We start from the raw sequence: 20464 nt of genomic DNA, 5'->3' as shown, positions 1-20464 counted from the left end.
TGCTAAAAGCAGCTGAAAACTGCATAAAATAGCGTGCCGCAGCATGCCATAGCATAGAATGTTGCAAAAATGGCCAAAAACACGATAAAAAATCATGTTGAAAAAATGACCCAAAAAAAGCAAGGCTATAGTAAGGCAAAAATGTCAAAAAATGACAATGACAATTGTCATTTTTCATAATTTATAATGCTTTTGGCTGTTTTTCTGCATGCTATACTATGACGTGTCTCCACATGATAATCTATGTTGTTTTCAGCACTTCTGGAGTCACACTACATTAAGTAGTGTTTGGATATTGTTTGACAGGCTATATTATGATGTGATTACGACGTTTTTTCATTTAACATGCTTTACTATTACGTGTCTATGTGTCTATTATGTACTTTACAATGATGATTTTGGTTGTTTTTTTCAACATGCTATACTATGACGTGTTTTGACATGATATTGTATATTGTTTTCAGCCTTTTTTTTGACATGCCATATTTTGACATTTTCGTCATACTGTACTATGTCTTTTAAAATCACCAAAATAACCGCACGCTGTAGTATGTCCTCAAAAATGACCCTTCTCAGGGCCTCAATATTGATTAGTCAACGTTATAGTTATACTGTGCTTACTGTTTAACAGAGTCAGGGATCCAAGCGTGCAGGGCCGTGTCCTAGGCATGGTGGGAGACGTCGGGGCAGGGCTGGCTGTGTCTGTACGCCATGATAAAACACGATGACTGGTGCCACCAGTAAAACATCAGCACCAGTAGCAGATGCCACACCTGGTGACTGGAGCCCAGGTAGTTCAGCTGACCTGCAACAGCATCACAGAGGAGGAAAAGAGAAATGTTACCAAAAAGGACGAATTAACAAGCAGCCTGACAGTTTGACTTTCGCTCCACAGTGCAAAAGTTTATCTGGAGTATGATTTAATTAACAGTCTACATCATCCTTTTAAATGGCAGATGTGTACAAGGATGACACAACACACACACACACACGTGCACACACACACACGCGCGCGCGCGCGCGATGATTCAGCATTGTTTTAATTGTCTCTGACTCGTATGTCTGGAGCTTTGTTAAATCTGCAAAAAAGATATTTAATCGCATTTAGGCTTTTCTTTGTCAAATAAACGTTCAATAATAATAAAACAACACAGCTCTAAAACTTTTACTTTTTTGGTCATTTCTGACGACACACTACACACACTACGTGTTTAATAATAATATTGTGATATACTATACTTTGTGTTTATACTTTGTGATTTCTGACAACATACTATACTATGACGTTTCTCATGTTTTTTTGACGACATCTTATACTATGCCGTGTTCTCAATGTTTTATGTTTTTACCTGATTTTTGATGGCATTATATCCCGTGATATTTAAAGTTGCAACAGAAGATACGCTTATGTAACACTTGCATTTATATGAAATCAAATCTTTGTCCTTCATGACGCTTAAAGCTTATTTAGACACTGTTTAACTCTCAAAATAAAACAACAGCTTTAATAACCTTTGGACTTTAACTGGTGATTATGATAATATTGATTATATCTGATCAACTGCTAACGTGTAAAGTTGTAATCATTACAAATTTCGAGTGACCAACAGTTGAAAGTTGCTCTGACTGACAGGAGGAAATTAAAAAGTAGTCTCACCTGGGAAGTAGCGTTCTGGAACTTTTGAAACGTAGAAAATAAGCGCTAAAGCAGCGATGAAGTACATCCCCAGAACTCGAGGAACAAAAGCCTAAAGGGAAGAAATATTCATTTAACCAATGTGTGCCCAAAAATAAAAGCAGTTACGAAAGACTTGAAGTGGGGACCCGAGTTATTACTATAAATAACATCATTAGATCATTAGAATATAGAAAGAGTTGCTTATCTTTTAGAAGCTGAACAAACAAACAAACAAACAAAACAAATTTGGGATGAAAACTTGAAAACTGCATAAATATTATAGCTGAGAAGAATAATTTGAACTGTGTTTTTACATTTCACAGCTCACAGGCGATAAAGATTGTACAGCAGACGTCAATGCATCTCCACAATTTTGAATCTCCACATTTCTCCCCTCTTTAACAAAAAAAATCAGTTTGCAGATTATTAATCTTGGTTAAAAAAAACAAAAAACAAAGCTGAAAAAATAATTAATAGTTTGGTATGTCATCAAAATTCATTTAAAAAATCATACTATAGTATGTCATCATACAAAGTCAGTGTAGTATGTAAACAAAATGTGGAAAAGTTATAGTAAAGTAAAGCAGAAAATCTTCATAGTCTATTATGTTGCAAAAATTAATCTGAATAAAGGATAGCATAGCACAACAATTTATTTAAAAAGTCATGGTATAGTATGGCATATGATTTTCATGGACAAAGTCAATATTATAGTATGTCATCAGAATTCATAAAAAAAAGTCATACTGTAGTTTGTCATCAAAATTCTTACAGAAAAAGCCGTATTATAGTATGTCACAAAAAGTATGTCATTATTTAAAAAAAAAAGTCATCCAATAGTATGGCATAAAAATAGTAGAAATATCAAAGGTCAACACAGGTCAACATCTTTTTGAATTGTGTTAAAATCGGACTATAATCAACATTAAATATGAAAAATGTCGGAGTTGGAAGAGTAAATTACAGTGTCGTCTACATATAATTGAAAATGACAATCATGAGAAATTTGCGGAAGATTGTTAACAATATATAGAGAACAGCAACGGACCCAAAGATGAACCTTGAGGAACACCTTTGTCCATGATTTCGAAGTCTGACTGGTAACCCTGATAGGAAACACACTGACGTCTGTTGTGAAGATTTAAATTGAAGCAGAGACTTTTGAGAGACCAACGGCATACAGTTTGTCTTTTAAAGAAGTCACAGGATCTTAGTGCATCATCAATATTTCTAAAGTCAGCAATGTGTGTCATAAAAATTCACAAGGAAAGTCATAGTATTGTATGGCATAAAATTTTGATGAAAAACACCTCGTAACACAATAAAAACTAACAAAAAGAAGATTGTACAGTATGGCATAACAATACATTAAAAAAGTCATAGTATAGAATGGATGAAAACTTTCATGGAAAAAAAATTATAGTATAGTATGGTATAAAATTTCAGTTTAAAAAAGTCATAGTATAGTATGTCATCAAAATTCCCAAAAAAGGTCATATTGTTGTATGTCGTCAAAACTCTTATTGTAAAAGTTGTATTATAGTTTATCACAAAAAATTCATTAAAAAAGAATAATAGTATAGTATGTCAAACAAATCATTAAAAGAAAAGTCATAGTTTAGTCTGGCATAAAAGTCAATAAAAAGTCATAATACAGTAGGGCATAAAAATTCATAAAAGTATAAAAGTTTCACGCAGCTCAACATCATATTTAAGAATCAAATCAGTAAATATTCAGGTTATTGAGACAACACTGAGCGTGCTCACCTGGACGAGCTCTGAGGAGAAGCCTCCGGTGATGCAGATCCAGTGGACGGTGGGGATGAGGCCGTATCCGGCCACCAAGCAGAAGATGAGCGAGCGCAGCTGCTTCCACTGCTTGCTGAGGTAATGAGGGTGGATCTGAGCGAAGAAGACAGTCAGGATCATGGCCAGGACCGTCACCAGGTACACCTGCCGCCAGTACTGCGGGGACAGGAAGGCCAAAGGTCAAATTACACTTAAAAGCACCAACACTCCATTCATATTCAAAATGAACGCATTAATCTTTATTACTACAACATTAATTCTTATAATGTAAATACATTCTGAAGCCCCCTTAAAACAGCCAGCGGAGTACTAGGACTTTAACAGAGAAATGAGCTTTAAAAAAGGACTTTAAAAAATTTATAATTAAAGATAGCTCTGCATAATCAGGTTGGCTTGTCTACTATATACACACACACACACACACACACACACACACACAGACGTCTATATACAGTTATATATATGTGTGTGTGTGTATGTATGTATATATGTATATATCTTTTTTTAGTGCTCAAACAATTAGTTAACTAATTAAATGAAAAATAAAATGATCTATTCAGAGACACCATGTGTTGGCTTTTTCCGTTTTGTTGCTTTTCTCTATTTTGTGTCACTTTGGGTCTTTAACTGTTGGTCAGAGAGAACAAAGAATACAAAAAAAAATCATAAAACCTTACCACTATTTTTCACTTTTTTATCTTTAAGTGACTGAAAATACAACAGATTAAACAAGAATGAAAGAATTGTTTGTTGAAATGCATTCTGGGATCCAGTTAACACCTCAGGTTGTCTCATGGCGACTGTTTCATGTCTGCGGTTATTTTACTTGCATGTATTATTTGCACTTCCTGGATGAAACAGCGAAGATGTGCTAAAAAATGTCTCCAACTGTTTTAAACCTACAGCGAGTCGTCCTCGCTGTTACTTAAAACTTCTATAAGTGACTGCGTGCAGTCTGGACAGCCTCGTCTCAGTCCCTTCTGTCCATTTGTGTGGATGTAGGCCTCCGTCCAGTCACACGTCCTCATGTGACGAGTCCTGCTGAATTTCACAGTGAATAAATTTGCACCAGGAACAAGGCCCCGCTCGGCTCCAGCCAAATTTCTTAAGCTCTTCTCCTAACAGACACCGTGTTCTCTTCTCCAAATCTGCATCTCTAAAACACTCTGATGAGACAAGAGTTTGACTGGCTAAATATATAAAAAAAATAAATCAGTTTTTCTGCAGGGACTTGGCTTGCCACAGGAGTGGAGGCACCCAGAAGCGGAGCCCCAGTCTTGGCACGGACGGGGGGGCCCCTTTCACTGAGACAGCTCCCAGACTTGCGAACGTCATATGGTGGGGAACAGGAGTGACGGACCGCTCCGTGAACGCAGCCATCTGGTTTGGGCTGGAGCAGATTTCAGCTGCGTTCTGGGGGCAAAATAACCCGGCGCTTCCAATATGCGGGGGAAAGCGAACAGTAAGGAGTACAGCCAAATACTTGAGGAGTAAAAAAACATTTAAAAAAAAGAAGGAAAAAGAGATGCAACCAGGAGAGGAAAAGAAATAACATGGTGGTGGGCGGCTGTCATCAGAGGCTGTTTTCCAAACGGCGAGCGCAGCAAAGGTGTCGTGTTGCTTATTCACCAGGAACAATGAGTCAATCAGCAGAGCCAGACTGTGGGCTCCACTTCAGCTTTATTCAATTACGGCTTCTCGGCCCGAGGATGAGATAAAAAGTCTTCAGGGAGGACTGTGGTTAGACGTTAAAGCGATGATCCGAGCGGCGACGCTCACACACAAACATATTTACATTATCTATAATGTGCACGAAGCTGCAGCGAGCGTCGCAGTAAAATAAGCCTCGATTCTTCTCAAACAGAGCTCAGTATCAGTTTGGTGCCAGTCGAAAAGTGTCTGTAATGTAGCATCTAAGCTTTCCAAAATTTAGGGCAGGATTTAAGACTTTTTAAGACTTTTTTTAATGCAACTTCGAATTCAATTTAAGACCAATGTTACAAAACTGAGAAAAAAAACATCAATTACTCAAGGTGAGGGGAATTTTTTTTAAAAATATTTTATTGTAACATAAAATCTGACTCTTTGTTGATATTAATGCAAGAGGCAAGTTCTCCATTATTTGGATTTTTATTATTAGGATTCTTTGTTTTTGTAATCCATTTAATCTCTTATAAACCTCCAGAGGGTTTCTGTATCTCACCTCCACAATCTGCTGCTATTTTGTTGTTGTTCTGCTGTTTTGTTTTTATTGTACAAAATAAATAAATAAAAATAAATAAATAATTTAGAGCTTTTGCATTGCAATATCACAAAAAGATCCAAAAAAATCCATGTCTGAGTATTTTAAGACTTCTGAAAGATTGATTTGAAACATTTTCATGCAAATTAAGGCCATCATTTTTAGATTAACTGATTCAAAGCCTTTTAAGACTTTTTAAGGATCCATGGAAAACCTGAACATTAAGAACCAGAAACTCTTAGGAACCAAAATGTCTAGTCAGACGCATAATCTTGTTTGCTTATTCTCTGATCAGATAGCTCCTTTTTTCATCCAAATTCTGTCAATTTAAGTTTTTTTCTTAATCCAGTAAATAACAGACCGACAACATTTTTATGAGAAAAAATAACAATTCACAAGGTGCACTTATTCTGTGATTCTGAAGCTTTTAGACACAAAAAAATGCAATTCCATCCACAAAGAAAGTCCACAAAATGTGTCTGAACGCTTCAGAAACAAAACAAGTGACACTCTGGTTTCAGAACTCTGAATCAACGCCCACGTCTCCGATTTAGCTTCATATGAGGGACAAAGAAAGTCAGCGTCATCTTACTGCGGAGCCTACGAGCTGCTCAGCTACATCCTTGTACAACAGCAACAGAAAAAAGGAAATCGTATGGCTGAGACCGACGAAACTGATTGTTGTCAGCTTACTAAAACACCAACTCTTAAGTTATAATTCTGAATGCTCTGAAAAACACTGTCCAACTGCAGCTTCCACAGCTCCCAGGGTCGACAGATTATCGTCCTCGCTGATTATCGGGGGCCGATATTTGGCATTTTGCCTGATTATCTGAAACGGCGGTTTGTTTTAATGACGGCTGATAAAATGAATGAATGAAAAAGTGTGCGTATCACACTCAACCAGGCAGTCTGCAATACATGCAAAAAAGTGTGAGCATGGGAGGAACTTTTACTTTGTTACACCTCAGGGAGCTGTTGTTTTGGTTTTTTTAAAGATTATTTTTTTTGGGACAGTTGCAGATTGACAGGAAATGTGGGAGAGAAAAGGGGAATGACACACAGCAAAGGGCTGCAGGCTGGAATCGAACCTGGGCTGCTGCAAAGACTTTAGCATATGAGACACACACTCTAGCAGGTGAGCTAGAGGCTGTCACATGCAGACCAGTTTATATTCATTCATTTTTTACTTAATTTTTCACTGAATGTTATAAAAAAATAAATAACTAAAAAAGTTGCAGGGAACTTGCTCTTTATGATGTTGAAAGTTCAGTTTTGATTAAACATTTTCTGAAAGCATTTAAACACAGTTTTGTGTCGGAGTTTGTTATATCCCAAATTTGAAATTTCGACACAAAGATTTTATTATATACAATCCTCCAGTTTTTTTCAAAGTTATCAATACTATAAAACCTATTTTTTTATTTTTGCTGCTGTGAAACTTCAGTCTCCCTGTGTGGATCAATAAAGTCCATCTGATCCGACCTGACGCTCTGAGCCGTGACGTAAAGAAGCGAAGCGGCGGGTACATTTTCTGTGTTCCTACACCCTAAATTAACATGCACGCATAAATTCAAGACAAATCAGAGATCAAATGTTAAGATGAATCATAAAGTGAACTTACATTATTACAATAGAAGGTGTAGAAGACTCCGGGGACGTAGCAGCCCAGGATGCCGATGGACACCCCGGCGTAGTCCAGCGCCATCCAGCGGCGGCTGGTCTTCTCCGAGCGATGGCAGCAGAACAGGTGATAACCCACCGAGCACAGCATGCACAGCTGAGGATCCAGAGGAGACGCCGAGGGGAGAGTCAGGCATTACAGCAGCGAAGGATGTGATACGACAGCGAGGTAACAAGTAAGAAAATATTATGATTTAACCATTTTCAGCTCAAAATTCTGCCTTTTTTTCCCGATACACTCATATTTTTTTTAAATTGGACTTGAAGACTCCGGTTGTCAAGCCTGGTCCAGCCAACTGCTGGACTGATTATTTTTCATTTGTTGAGAAGAACTGCCAATATTTTGGATAAGGTCTGATGTCCTTCTGTAACCGCTCAGATTAAGGTAACACCATGCAACTGCCACATCTTCAGTTTCCAGGATATTTGGCTAAATCACCACATTGCTCAACATAAGGAGAAACCATGTTGTAACATAACATAAAACAAGCCCTGCCTAGGTAAACTTGGCCAAAGGTAGAAATGACGAGAACAGACCTGAGATTCATTCTGCAGCTGAATCCCCATTTATGATTTATTACCGGAGAAAAAAAAGCTAGAATTTGGTCTCAAAACGTGTTCATTCTTTGACATTAGACAGATATTTATACTAAAAGCTGAGATCTGTACCTCTGACAAAATAAAGACAACAATCTGTAATGTCAGAGGTATTAACCCTTTGGGCCCGCTTTAATATTACACACACTCGTATTGATCTGCATATAAAATGCACTTTAAAAATTAAAAAAATATTATAGATTAATATTATTTTCTACTTTCACTGAGTGTATTTTTTTACCAACATCAGTCCTAATCATAAATTTAAACTATTCATTAATTATAAGAATTCAAACTTTGTAAATGCCAGTTTTTTTTTTCATGATGTCACTGTATTTTTAGATGAAACTGAATCATTTTTAAATATACTACATATAAAGCAGATTTCTTTTTTTTTTTTTTGGTTGGGTTGTTATTGTGACAGGTCACCTGGTGGAAATAGCATGTATTTTCTTTATAATGCCAAACATGGTGAAAATAACATCATCAGGTAGAAAAAAATAGTAAAAGTGACAAATTCCAGAGCAAAAGCCCAGAAATAAACACAAGTCCTGTTTTTCTGCTTTGACGGCTGTGGGATCAAAAATGTCAGTTTGAATGGGTTTCAATGGAGCATTTTTTGACCTTAAAAGTATGAATGTAACTATTTAGTTTCCACCGTGTATTTTAGACTTATTGTAGGAGCTGAGCTGGAAATTCACTGATTAAACAAAAACACACAGTCTTGAAAAAATGTATGCCATATGCATGAACACAGCCAAAATTATCAAAAAAATGAAGAACGAAAAGTGCGTAAAATGCACCAAACAGTCCTAAGGGTTAATACGGTATCTTAATCCCATTTTCTCATTTCTTTATGGGGCAGGTTTTATTGGCAGCGTTTCGTGCACAGATCTGACCAAACAAGATGATCAACATTAGAGAAAAGCTGACGAAGGAGAGGCGCAGCTACTGAGCTGCTTTTTGTGCTTAATAATAGTCCATCGTACAGGGGCGTTTAATAACACTATAAAGACTAAAAAATATTAGGGATGCCGGCTTTAATCTTCAGCACGGCCTCACTGTTGTATCTGCAAACCAGCCAGCCGGTCAACATGTAAGCTGGAAGATGGCGTCCTAATTTCTATCACGGCTGAAGAAAACTGGAAAACTTGTACCTGGAAGCAGAAGAGCCCGATGGAGTAGATGACGTAGTCCTCTTTGGAGGCGCCGATGGCCGGCAGCACAGAGGACATGTTGTACACCCCGACGAAGAAGAAGAGCAGGAAGCCCAACAGATGGCTCCAGATATTCACCGTCTCATTAGACAGAATGAAGAGGCTGCACAGAGGATTTACAAACGTGAAAACAGCTCATTCTCTCTTCTCCGTTTCCAGACCGAGCGCTCTCAACAACACCGAGCACACTGTGTAAAGCTCAAAATAATAAAAATCAAATCTAATCTAATCAAAGGTAGTGGGCGCCACATGTACAGAGGTTTTTTGGGTCTTTGCATCCCCTCTCTCTTCTTTTTTTACACTTAACCTGTCGCATCTAATAAAGGCCAAACCCCGAAAAACCTTAAAAATCAAATCAAAGGTATAGCGTGCAGGAATTGTCAGTTGCTGTTTGTGAAGAGAAATGCCAACAAAAATAAAAGTACAAGGCAACATCTAAGGGTGCCTGGTGGCTCAGTGGATAGAGCGGGCACCAGTTAAGAGGCTGTGTCGTCACCGCAGCGGCCGTGGGTTCGATTCCAGCCTCAGCCCTTTGCTGCATCCACCCCCTGTCACACTTGTGCTGTCCTATCAATTAAAGGGCTTTTATTTTTTTATTTTGTGCAACTTCACATTTTTTGGTTTGTTTATGTTTCTGTATGCATGTGAGTGTTTATGAACACATACGTGTATACGCTCATTTCATTTTACGATTGTGTTTCTGCTCTGCTGTGTGGCAGTTTGCATGCGCTCAAAAAAACAATAAAAATATGTTTTAAAGAAGGCCAGCAGAAGACATCTTTTCAGACGGGTTTCTGTGCATTAGCTTTATATTCTGTTTAACTATTGCACGTTCTCGCTGTGTATTGTGATATTTTCAGTTAGCACAGTTCATCTACACATAATATGTGCATTGTTTTAATATAAAGCTGGTTAAAAACAGCAAAACAGGGTGTCCAGCAGCTCAGTTGGTAGAGCGGCTGCCCCACGTACAAAGGCTACATCCTCGCCACGCTTAAACTGTCTTATCAAATAAAAGTGAAAAAAAAAAAAAAAAAACATTTACAAAAAAAAGAAGAAAGAAAATCAGCAAAGTATCCATTTAATACAAATTCTTTGTCACCTTTTGATGCACAGTCTGGAGGGCAGGTACGCTCGGTATCCATCTGTGATGTAGGGGTTCTCCCTCAGGAACACCGGGATCTGTTCGTAGGTGTACAGCCTGATTCCTCGGGGCACCAGCACCGGCCAGTACTGGTAACCTCCCAGCTCGATGTAGTGGGCCGTCTGGGCGCTCTTTTGGGGTTTCTGGGGCATGGCTGGGCTGTAGGACTCTTCTTTAGTCTGACCTGAAGCTGAGAACAAATGTCGTATTACATATTACAGCACGGATGGCGAGTTAAAAGGTGTCACACTTTGTGGTTTGCTCACCTCATCTACCTGTTTAACTGTTCAGTGGAGCAGGAATACATGTGACAAACCTGAAACTGTTTCTTTAATGATATCCTTGATAATTTAGAAAAAACTGACATCAGTGTAAAGCTGATTCTCTCAGTATTATGTGTATGTAAGAAGCTAACAATAGCTAGATAACGCTAACTGACTTTCACAAGTATTTAAATCTTTGAATCCTCAGCTAATTGGTGCGATTTTTTACCAAAATGTGTGGAAATAAAGCATGAAGCAACTTGTTGAAATGGTCCACAAATTTAAAATAAAATTAGTACAAATCTGGGGAAAATGTCTTTGGAAAAAAAGCTAAAAACTATTTTGTTCATTTTCATGTGATTAGGTTGCAGAATTAAATTACTTTCCTGGATCATTTCCCTGCTTTGTTTTGACTTTCCTTTTCAGTCTTTTTGAAATTTCTTCTTTTTTTTTTTTTTTTTTTTTACTAATTTTTAGTTAATTTTCTTGTACTTTTTTTTTTTTTTTTTTTTTTTTTTTTACTAATTTCTTTCTATTTTTTCGGATTACTTCTTCTTTTGTTGCTCATTGCCCTGTTTCCATGTTTTGGAAATAAAAAAAAGCCAATTACTCTGGGCTCAAAGGGTTAAAGCTGCACCCACCGACTCGTCTGTAATCTCACGTTACCTCCGTTAACGATCACAAGATTATCCGTTCCGCTTTAAGTATCTAGAGAAAAACTAAAACCAAACCCCGATCAGCAACATGCCGATTTTCGGCCTTACGCGCTAACATACGTTCACGTCAACAAAACAGGGCTCAAGAGTTTTTTAAAAATGCCCAAACCCAAAACATCAATCAAATTGGTATCCGATACTCCAAATACCACTTATTAATAATTTCTAGACACGATCCTAATCCCAGTCTGCCCTCACCAATCTACAATATTAGCTAGTTTGAGTCACGTTAGAGGCGGTGGCGAGAATTGGGTCACCGGTTACAAAAGTTGTGATTTTGTTGAAATAACGTGGTTGATTTTTAAATTATTATAAGCCGACTGCGTATTATGGATCATCTGAACTAGAAACAATTTTGATTTAAGCACTTTGAGGTAAATAATACTGTCAATAACAACGTCAATCTTAAAATGGCAATATTTTCAAAGAGGTTCGGCTGGAGCTGGCTGATCACAGCTCGCGACTCTCAAACTGCTAAAAGCTAACAATTAGAGGCACGAAATAAAAAAACACTCACCTTTTAATTTGGTGTATGTGCAGTTTGATCCATTCTGAGTCTTATAATACGCACTATGCATCTGTGTAAATATTTTAACAATAATTTAAAAGACAACGTAGTGAATATCAAGTTTCGGCTACAACATCTTCCAGATCACCACAGACGTCATCAGCAAAGGACCCCTCCACTGCGACCAAAGACTGCCTGAGTAAAAACAAGCAAGCGTCAAACAGCTGACCGGACCAGACAGTGAAAATAAAAAATTAAATTAAATTAAATTAAATTAAATTAAATTAAATTAAATTAAAATTAAACAATAAAAAATTTAAATAAAATAATAATAATAATAAATAAATAAAATATAAAAAAAATAAAATAAATTAATACATTAAAAACAAATAAATAAAAAACAAACAAAACATGTTATAACAAGAAACTTTTCTTGTTATAGATGCAAGAAAGATGTCTTGTAAATACATGAAAAATATTTTGTTAGAATAATAAACTTCTCATCATATATATTAATAAACATTTCTGTTATGAATGTTTCTTGTTATAACATGAAAACGTCTTGTTACAACACAAAAAAACATAAAAAAAATACCTTGTTAGAAGAAACGTGTCATTATATATGCTAATAAACATTTCTGCTGTTATAACATGAAAAAGAAACAAAAATTTATAACAAGAAATGTCATGTTATTACTTTTTACAATTCTGTCTTAATTGGTATTATCACACACACACACACACACACACACACACTTTTCATACAAGCAAAACTTTGACACAAAGTGCTTACATACAATAAAACCAGAAAACAACAAAACAACAAAAACAAGACTTTGTAATTAATGAAAGCACTAGAATAAGAGTACTTAATTAAACCGGTAAGTGAGGAAACACCAGAGGCAGAATAAAGAATAAAACCAATAGATAAAAATATAAAAAATAAATAATATTAAAAATAACAATCACAATAATGATAACAATAACTATAATAATTAATAAATTAAATACTCTGAGTGGCAGATAAAAGGTAAATGAAAGGATAAAATAAATAAATAAAAGAATAAAGTAAAGTTAAATTAAAAATTAAACTAAAAAGATATTATTGTTATTATTATTATTATTTAAGTCCAATTAAATCATCACAAGGAGCACTTAACACAGCTGTATAATGTCTGATGTTTAAGCCTGTAGGTTTCTTGCAAAGTCTCCTGATGTCTTAAACATAAAACTCAAAAGTATGCGCCGGGCTGCAGGTGCGGCGCGTTTTAAGTGTGCAGCTCTCGGTCTCCCGGCTGTCGTCCCGCTGCACCGCGTTACATCCTCCTGTCGCTAACTGTCATCCAGAATCGTCGTCAGAGCGAGCGCTCGCCGCAGACCTCTCAGGTGTGAGAGGATTCCCTCAGGAGGGAGGGAAGTCACACTGCGTCCTCCCTCTGCTGTTTACACCCCTCTTTAATTGCCTCATTCTCAACTGGAAGTGTGTTCTTCATTATCACTTCTAATACACCTCTCAGCACATCCACTCTGGCAAAGTGTCAGCTGCCAAGTTAAGATAGTAACTCGCGCATGCAAGGGCAAACAGCGAGCGTCTCTGCTGCTGCAGTCGCTGCTCAGTCACTAATTGATTTGGTGGCTTTACAGTTGGCAGCGTTTGATACAAACGAGGCAACACACGTAAGAAAAATGTACAATATGTGTTTTTCTTCGTTTTGCTTTTCCTGTCAGTTATAAACACTCATTTTTCTACTAGTTACACACTGATTTCACAACAAACAGCAATGACAAAATAAAAGAAAAAAGTTTCTAAATAGATGTTTCAAAGCCTTCAAGTTTTTTTTAGATGAAAAAAGGAATCACTAAAATAGTCTTTGATAAGTTAATTCCCCTGTCAATCAAGAAAGTAAGCCTTAAAACAGTCTCTGACTGTTACACAATTTCTCAAAATCCCCACTACTACACAAAAAAAAAGCATCTAATTAAAGCAGAATTCCAGTTAAACTCAATTTATCTTTGTAATTTTAATCTTTTCTATCAATTTGAATTGTGCAGAATCAAGGGGACGATCTGGGACAAGTTTAGGGGCATGAAACATGAAAAGACATCAGAGGGTTTTCTTCTGTTAAGTTATTGCTGTGAGGAAAAGCTGTAAAGCCGGATATGTTTTTGCTTTTTAAGCACGTATTCACGCAGACAACCAGCTGCGTTGTTTGTTCACATATTCCTCAATATTACGACCCACAGAGCACTTTCCAAACTTCTGTATTATTGAATTTATGGTGTAAGCCACTGTGTTTTTACTGTGCATATGATAATAATAATAATAATAATAATAATAATAAATAAGTACCTCATAGCTGCTGTAACACTGCAAATTTCCCAACTGTGGGACTAATAAAGGATAATTTTATCTCTTATCTTATAAACTTCTTATCTCTAATAACTACGCGTCATAAGAGAAGTCCACTAGATGGTACTCCAGACAACTCAGGCCAGATATGAATAATGGATTTGCGTGATATTAAAAATAAACATGGTGACATTTGAGGAGGCTCCTATATTTCTAAAAGGTGCTGTTTGTTGAAAAAGAGTTGACTGTTGAGTCTCACTGCCAGGTTGTCAAATACCAACTCTTCAGGTCAGCAGTCGGACTAAACCACCAACGCAAAGCGTCAATATTTGACGACCTGCGGGAACGAGACAGCATCAGTATCGAACGACTTCAGTCTGACACTTTACAATCAACTATTTTAAATCAACTTTTAAATCTGAAATCATCTCTGAAAAGGCTCCAGTGGCGCCATCGTCGATGGTGTGTAACCCGTCAACAGCACACTACAGCCACAGAACGGCCTCATTTTATTCATTCAAATTTTTACTTGACTTTATGAATAAAAAGTAAAGGATGCTGAAAGTTTCAGTTTTGATTAAACATTTGCTAAAGGCATTTACACAAGTTTTGTGTTGGAATTTTTTGTATTTTCATTTTTATTGTAAATGCATATCAGTTCCAAATATCAGGTATCAGTTCATTAACTACTAATAAACAGCCCTGAAAAACCGGTCGACCCCTGATGTGAAGGCAGCATAAGCCCGAGCAGAATGAACAGTAAAGTTTCACGCTCGCTGTGCCTGACGTTCTGCTGCTCCATCTGTGCCCAGAATATGCGTACAATGAATAACTGAATGGTAGGACGCATTTATTCCAACAGGTTCCAATTCAGAGAACAGAACAGCAATAAAATGCCACAAATTATGTTATTGTGGTGGACCGCTACAAAAAAATGAACATGACGGAAAGCCTGCACTAAAACATTTAAAAAGGCTCTCTTGAACACTTAATGTAACACTACAGTCCTAACCTGGTAGAAGAGACACTAACATCTACTGAAAGGAGCAATAACTTAAATGACTCACAGAGAGAGCTGATATTATGTTAAACAGATGACACATTTATTGCTTCACAGTAATAGTGAAACATTCACAGTACTGCTTTTTGTATGAAAAAAAACAAAAAAAAAAAAACAAAAGCATGAGTCTCTGTGAGTTGGGCTCTCCAACTCACTTTGTTCCTTTAAGTTTGGGGTTTCGGGTGCTTCAATAGTTCAGTTTTTGTGTCCGTAAGTGTGTTTGCTGTTCATAAATGCTACTTCCCAGGTAGTGTGTATGTGTGTTCTTATCTGGAATCAGAGTGAGTGATTAAGCAGACGTCCTCTGTGAACAGGTCCTCCGGTCTGTCTCACTGCGTCCACGATCGTCCATAGTCTCGCTGGGCTGGGCTCGCCATCACCAAGTTCAGCAGCAGATCTGGTGCTTCCCAAAAAAACAAACAGCCTGCACAAATAGTATAGAAATGTAAGTTAAGCAGTTCTTCTTCTAACATGAGACATCACAAATTTCTTTCTTCTTTAACTCATTTTACAACATATAACCAAAAACTGAGGATATACTTTTGGCACAATTAAATAAATTTCTATGTGTCACAAAAACATGAATAAGTTATGAATAACCATGACATAATTACCATTAGTACAGTGCTCCTGCTTTGGTTAATTCACAGACATGATCATTATGTATTGTTTTTGTTTTTTTTTTAATTGTCATCATTTTTACTGTCTTTTCTTCTTTTGTTTTGTTATGCTTTTTTTCACTGGTTGCAGATTTGTTATTTAATCTGTTTCATCCCGTTTTTTGATTTTATTGCAGTTTGTGACTTTTGAGAGTCCTTGCTGCTTGTTTGGCCCACTGAATGTGAATCCAGGACAAAGATGTAAAAGAGCTTAATGCTCAGTCAATTTTCCCTGAATAAACATGGTTGATGATGATAAGTCAAGTTTTTTTTTAGCTAACAAATTAATCAATAACCTCTTAAATCACCTCACATTATAACATTACTCTTTTTAACCTGTTTTTATATATATTATTTTACACCTAACACATGAATTATAACTTTGAACGCATTTTAGCGTGAATTTTATGACCAAAATCAGTTAAAATCAATAGTAGTTAGTAGGGTTGACAAATTGTTTGTTTGCTATTTGGGACTTTGCCAATTATCTACATATGCATTTAATTTTAATGATCACCAGCAAAATTAATTAAGTAAAAAATGCAAATAAAGTTTCAGTATGAGCTATTTTCGTTCTTTCATGTTTTTTTTATGTTGAAAGTTTCAGTTTTAATTAAACATTTGCTAAAAACATTTAAACAAAGCTTTGTGTTTAAGTTTGTTATATTACAAATTCTAAATATTGACATGGACAGTTATCAATATCAACTAATAATTTGTATTGGTCCTGAAAAAAACTATATCGGTGGAGCCCCTGTAGTTACACTACAAACCATTAAAGTGAATTTCACTGAAATCAAGAGCTGCAGTGTTAACAGAAGAGGTGAAAAGCTTTTTAAAGAGCAGAATTTCCATCTTTCATTTAGCATAACATTAGCACCGTCAGCTACACCTGTAAACAAACAACAGCATTACCAATTAGCGCTAACAGTTAGCCACAGCATCCCTTAAAACAGTAATAAAATGGTACAGTACGTACCAAAGTACACCGAAAACATTAAAAAAAACATTTTCAAAACTCCGAAAAGCTTTTTGGATAAAAGTATTTGGATCTGAAAATAACAAACGGTCTGTTCTCTTCTCGCGAGAGCTAGCAAAACAACAGATTAGCTGCGAACACGAGCGTCACTCACCGCAGTTTTCAAGCGTCAATAACTCGACAAAAGTTAACTCTTTCGGGTTCACAGCTCGTGTCCTGATGGAGGAGCAGCTTATCAACGCCGGCGCGGTTGAATAATCGAGTTGTTAAGATTAAATCGTGGCATTTACACCAGATTTACAGCAGGACTCGCTGCGTACTCCATGACACACACCGGACGTCCTCAACATGCGTTTACAGGAAGTGACGTCACGCACAGGTAGGGACTAAGTAACCTATCGTGTTTTTTTGTTAGTTATTATTACTATTATATATATATATATATACACACACATACACATACATACATACATATTTATATATATATCAACAGGCTTATATTTGGAGCAGGTGTCTGTAAGGGACGGGCTTTTAATTAACTCAAAAGTGTTTCACAGAAAAATGGGAAATACAAATGATTTATTTATTTAAGGCAAATTGGCTTAATTTCTTTATTTATATTATATTTTATTTTTTCAAAACCATTAGAAGAAGGTAACGGGTGACAAAAGAATAAAAATGACCCAAGTATAAGAAAATTACCTGAAAAATTTCCAAACCAAAAAAAAAAAAAAAAAAAAAAAAACTAAAAAGAGAAAAGTAAAACAAACAAAAAAACAACTACTACAAAGGAAGAAATATCCTTTAAAAAAAATCTAAAAAATTAGAAAAAATTAGAATAATTCTGTAAAATAATTTAAATTCATGCTAATTATTAATGTGGTTCACTGGACATTTTTCCTTAGCTTTTTAAAAAATAGTCTTGTACATCTACTAATTTCTTTTATGGATCTCTGTTGGTTACTCTGCGGGTAATATCTTCTTTGCTAATGGCTTCAATAAAATTAAGTGAATTATTGAATTGTGGAGAATCTTACCAAGCTAACATTGTGTGTAGCATGTCCATATTAGCAAAGGTTTAAACATACATATTTGTACAATATTTGAATTAAGCAGCTATTAACTCCAGCAGGTCGCCAACCCGGTTTTTATACATCTAAAGAATGTCTATAAAAATGTACTGCATTGCAAACATACCGAGCTTCTAATAGAGACAGGCTTTTATTTGCCCAAATGTGTCCCCATCTGCCTAATAAAAGAAAAGGGACTGGGCGTTTAATTGGGACTAGGCTTTTATTTGTTAGTTTTCCCTTGTTTTGGAAAAAAATCGAAACAATTTTCTCAGGTTTCAGAGGAATGAACGCAGTGAGGTGCGGCGGTTATTCAATAAATGTTCATGGGAGCATTTTCTAGTATGCAGACTTTATTTTACTTTTTACTACTTTTTTCTTTGAACGCGCGTGAAGAAAGCTGATGTTGATACAGGTGTTAAAGGCTTAAGCACTGAGAAAATTTAGTTGTTCAGTTTTGACCACAAGGAATATACATACTCTGCAAACACCCACCTGCACCACAATCACAGTATTTCTTTCAGTAAAGTGCAGTGCATTACAGCCAGCACTCCAGCCTCAGGTCCATTCATGTAAGAGGACACACCTCTCACATGCACTGTGGACTCTGACGGAGCTTTTTCATATCAACGACTCCCCCGTCTCCCGCCCCACCACCTTCTTCCTGACTCCTCGCTGATTCACCGTGACAATCTGTCCTCGGCCCCCTTTTTCCCCCCTCAATCTTTGTCTTTGATTTCCCTCCTCCATTTTTCTGTCAGACTTTAACGCAGAGAAATGTGCCCCGGTGTAATTGTGCGCTTAGGCGGCGTGTAATGGAACATGAAATTAAAGTGCTCCTACTTATACCCTGAATGTTTCTTATAAAAAGCAGGAGGTGATTTGTGTATCGGCCATTTTATCAGTGTTGAAATATCACACTCCTCGCGCTGATTATCGCAGAGATGCTGTAAGTGCTCCACGTTATGGCCGACTTGGGATATTTTCCTTCATGAACCGCTAAATGTGGGCGCGTCCCGCAATGAAATGTGCAATAAAGCGGCACTGCATTATATCTAAATTGAGGTTGCCCACACTGTCTTGGCGAGTGAAAGTCTTTCCTCTCCAAACAAGGCGTTGTTGGAGTGGTTTAAATAGAGACAGACAGGCCCCGGGGCCACCGATGTCCTTTGGGATTGTCAGGGTCATCAATGAAACACAAGGCTACACTGGTGCGCTCCTCCCTGACTGTTGCGCTGCATTTAATGGCACGTTACGTTATGGTAAATACACTAGATTGCTAAATTGACTATATGTTGCTGCACAGAGGAGAAATTAACAACGTGTGATGTTTCCTCGAGTGCTTCCTTTGTGTACCTTCGCTTTCAGCCTTTCCAACGCACTCTGGTGCCTCTTTACCCTGACAAACTTTTAAAAAGGGTAATTATGAATTGTGAATGCTTTCCAGACTCACAGGCCCGCAGATTTGGAAAGCGTGTTTTCTTTGAAAATTTTTGCCGATTTTTTTTTTCCAAAATTTTTGGTAAGCTTTTTTTATGTGCATTTTTCTATTCTTTAAAACTATTTCGAGATTTTCTTCTTAAAACATTTTTTGTGATTTTTTTTCTCTTTCAAAATTTTTGGTGATAAAAAAAAGATAAATTTTATCTTTTGAAATTGAATTTAAAAAATGTTGAAAAAGATGATTATTTTATTATTTTTTCTTTTAATTTTTTGGGTGATTTTTCTTTTCAATACAAATTTTTGCAAACATTTTTTCTTTTAAAATATTTACTGATTTTAAAAGAAGACATCTCTTCCAAACCAGCAAAATGAAATTAGCCAAAATCACACTATTTACCACAGCCATTAACTGTAAAAACTTAATGTCTCGAAATTATCGTTGGATTTACAAATTCATTGTCTTTCCATTTTCCCCAAGTCACACAGGGAGTGGAGGGTCTAAAAAAAAGAACACTCTCCTCTGATAATAACAGTCTCTTAGGCCTATTCTTAGTTTTGAAACTGTATATTTTAATATCTGGGGCTATTTATAAAACATTTAGAGCTAAAGCCTGGCACGCCCAGGCCTATCGACGCCACCGCCCTGCATGGCAAACAACTGTGATAAAGCCTCAAATCTCGGGGCTAGAATCTTTATTTTCCTCTCAAACCCTAAACACAAAGCTCACAGGCATCACAGGCTTCGACGCAGGGCCCGCCAAATGTTAGCCCGCCTGCCGTGCCAAGACTAGACAGGCCCTTTGCAAAGCTAACACGGCCTCGCGGCGGCTTGTGCTCGTCAGCGGCCGGCTGGTCTCATTGGCTTTATTTATAGTCGGCGCCACAAGACATCTGCTGGAGACGAGACTCTGTCCTCTGTGTCCACACAGCACCGCACAGAGGGAGCTTGTCAACGTTTTTTCGAAGGCAAAGTGTTTGCGAGGACTTGGTCAGAAGGAGGGGAGAGACGGCTGCGGCCTCCTCTAATAGGACGGGTGTCCCCTCCG

At 36.9% G+C, this 20464-nt stretch overlaps 1 protein-coding gene and 1 long non-coding RNA gene across 2 annotated transcripts in view; both read right to left on the bottom strand.

The window, feature by feature from the left end:
• The window catches only part of paqr3a (progestin and adipoQ receptor family member IIIa), a 16443-nt gene extending 4433 nt beyond the window's left edge, over nucleotides 1-12010 (bottom strand). Inside the window, exons 1-7 of the mRNA XM_042487822.1 lie at nucleotides 11867-12010; nucleotides 10329-10560; nucleotides 9167-9329; nucleotides 7354-7509; nucleotides 3446-3643; nucleotides 1658-1748; nucleotides 622-805 (exon numbers count right to left, since the gene is read on the bottom strand). Of these exons, the coding sequence (XP_042343756.1) occupies nucleotides 663-805; nucleotides 1658-1748; nucleotides 3446-3643; nucleotides 7354-7509; nucleotides 9167-9329; nucleotides 10329-10560; nucleotides 11867-11927 (1044 nt within the window). The 5' untranslated portion in view covers nucleotides 11928-12010 and the 3' untranslated portion in view covers nucleotides 622-662. The remainder of the gene's footprint in view (nucleotides 1-621; nucleotides 806-1657; nucleotides 1749-3445; nucleotides 3644-7353; nucleotides 7510-9166; nucleotides 9330-10328; nucleotides 10561-11866) is intronic.
• Nucleotides 12011-15040: 3030 nt separating this feature from the next.
• Nucleotides 15041-17258, bottom strand: LOC121945043. The gene is made up of 2 exons (XR_006105936.1): nucleotides 17060-17258; nucleotides 15041-15691 (listed from the first exon to the last, which is right to left on the bottom strand). It is a non-coding gene; the product is annotated as an uncharacterized LOC121945043 (long non-coding RNA).
• Nucleotides 17259-20464: the final 3206 nt, after the last annotated feature.

The sequence above is a fragment of the Plectropomus leopardus genome, chromosome 6, assembly GCF_008729295.1.
Source record: "Plectropomus leopardus isolate mb chromosome 6, YSFRI_Pleo_2.0, whole genome shotgun sequence".
Lineage (NCBI taxonomy): Eukaryota > Metazoa > Chordata > Actinopteri > Perciformes > Serranidae > Plectropomus > Plectropomus leopardus.
Note: the sequence above shows the minus strand (reverse complement) of the source record. Positions and strands in the feature narration are given on the sequence as shown.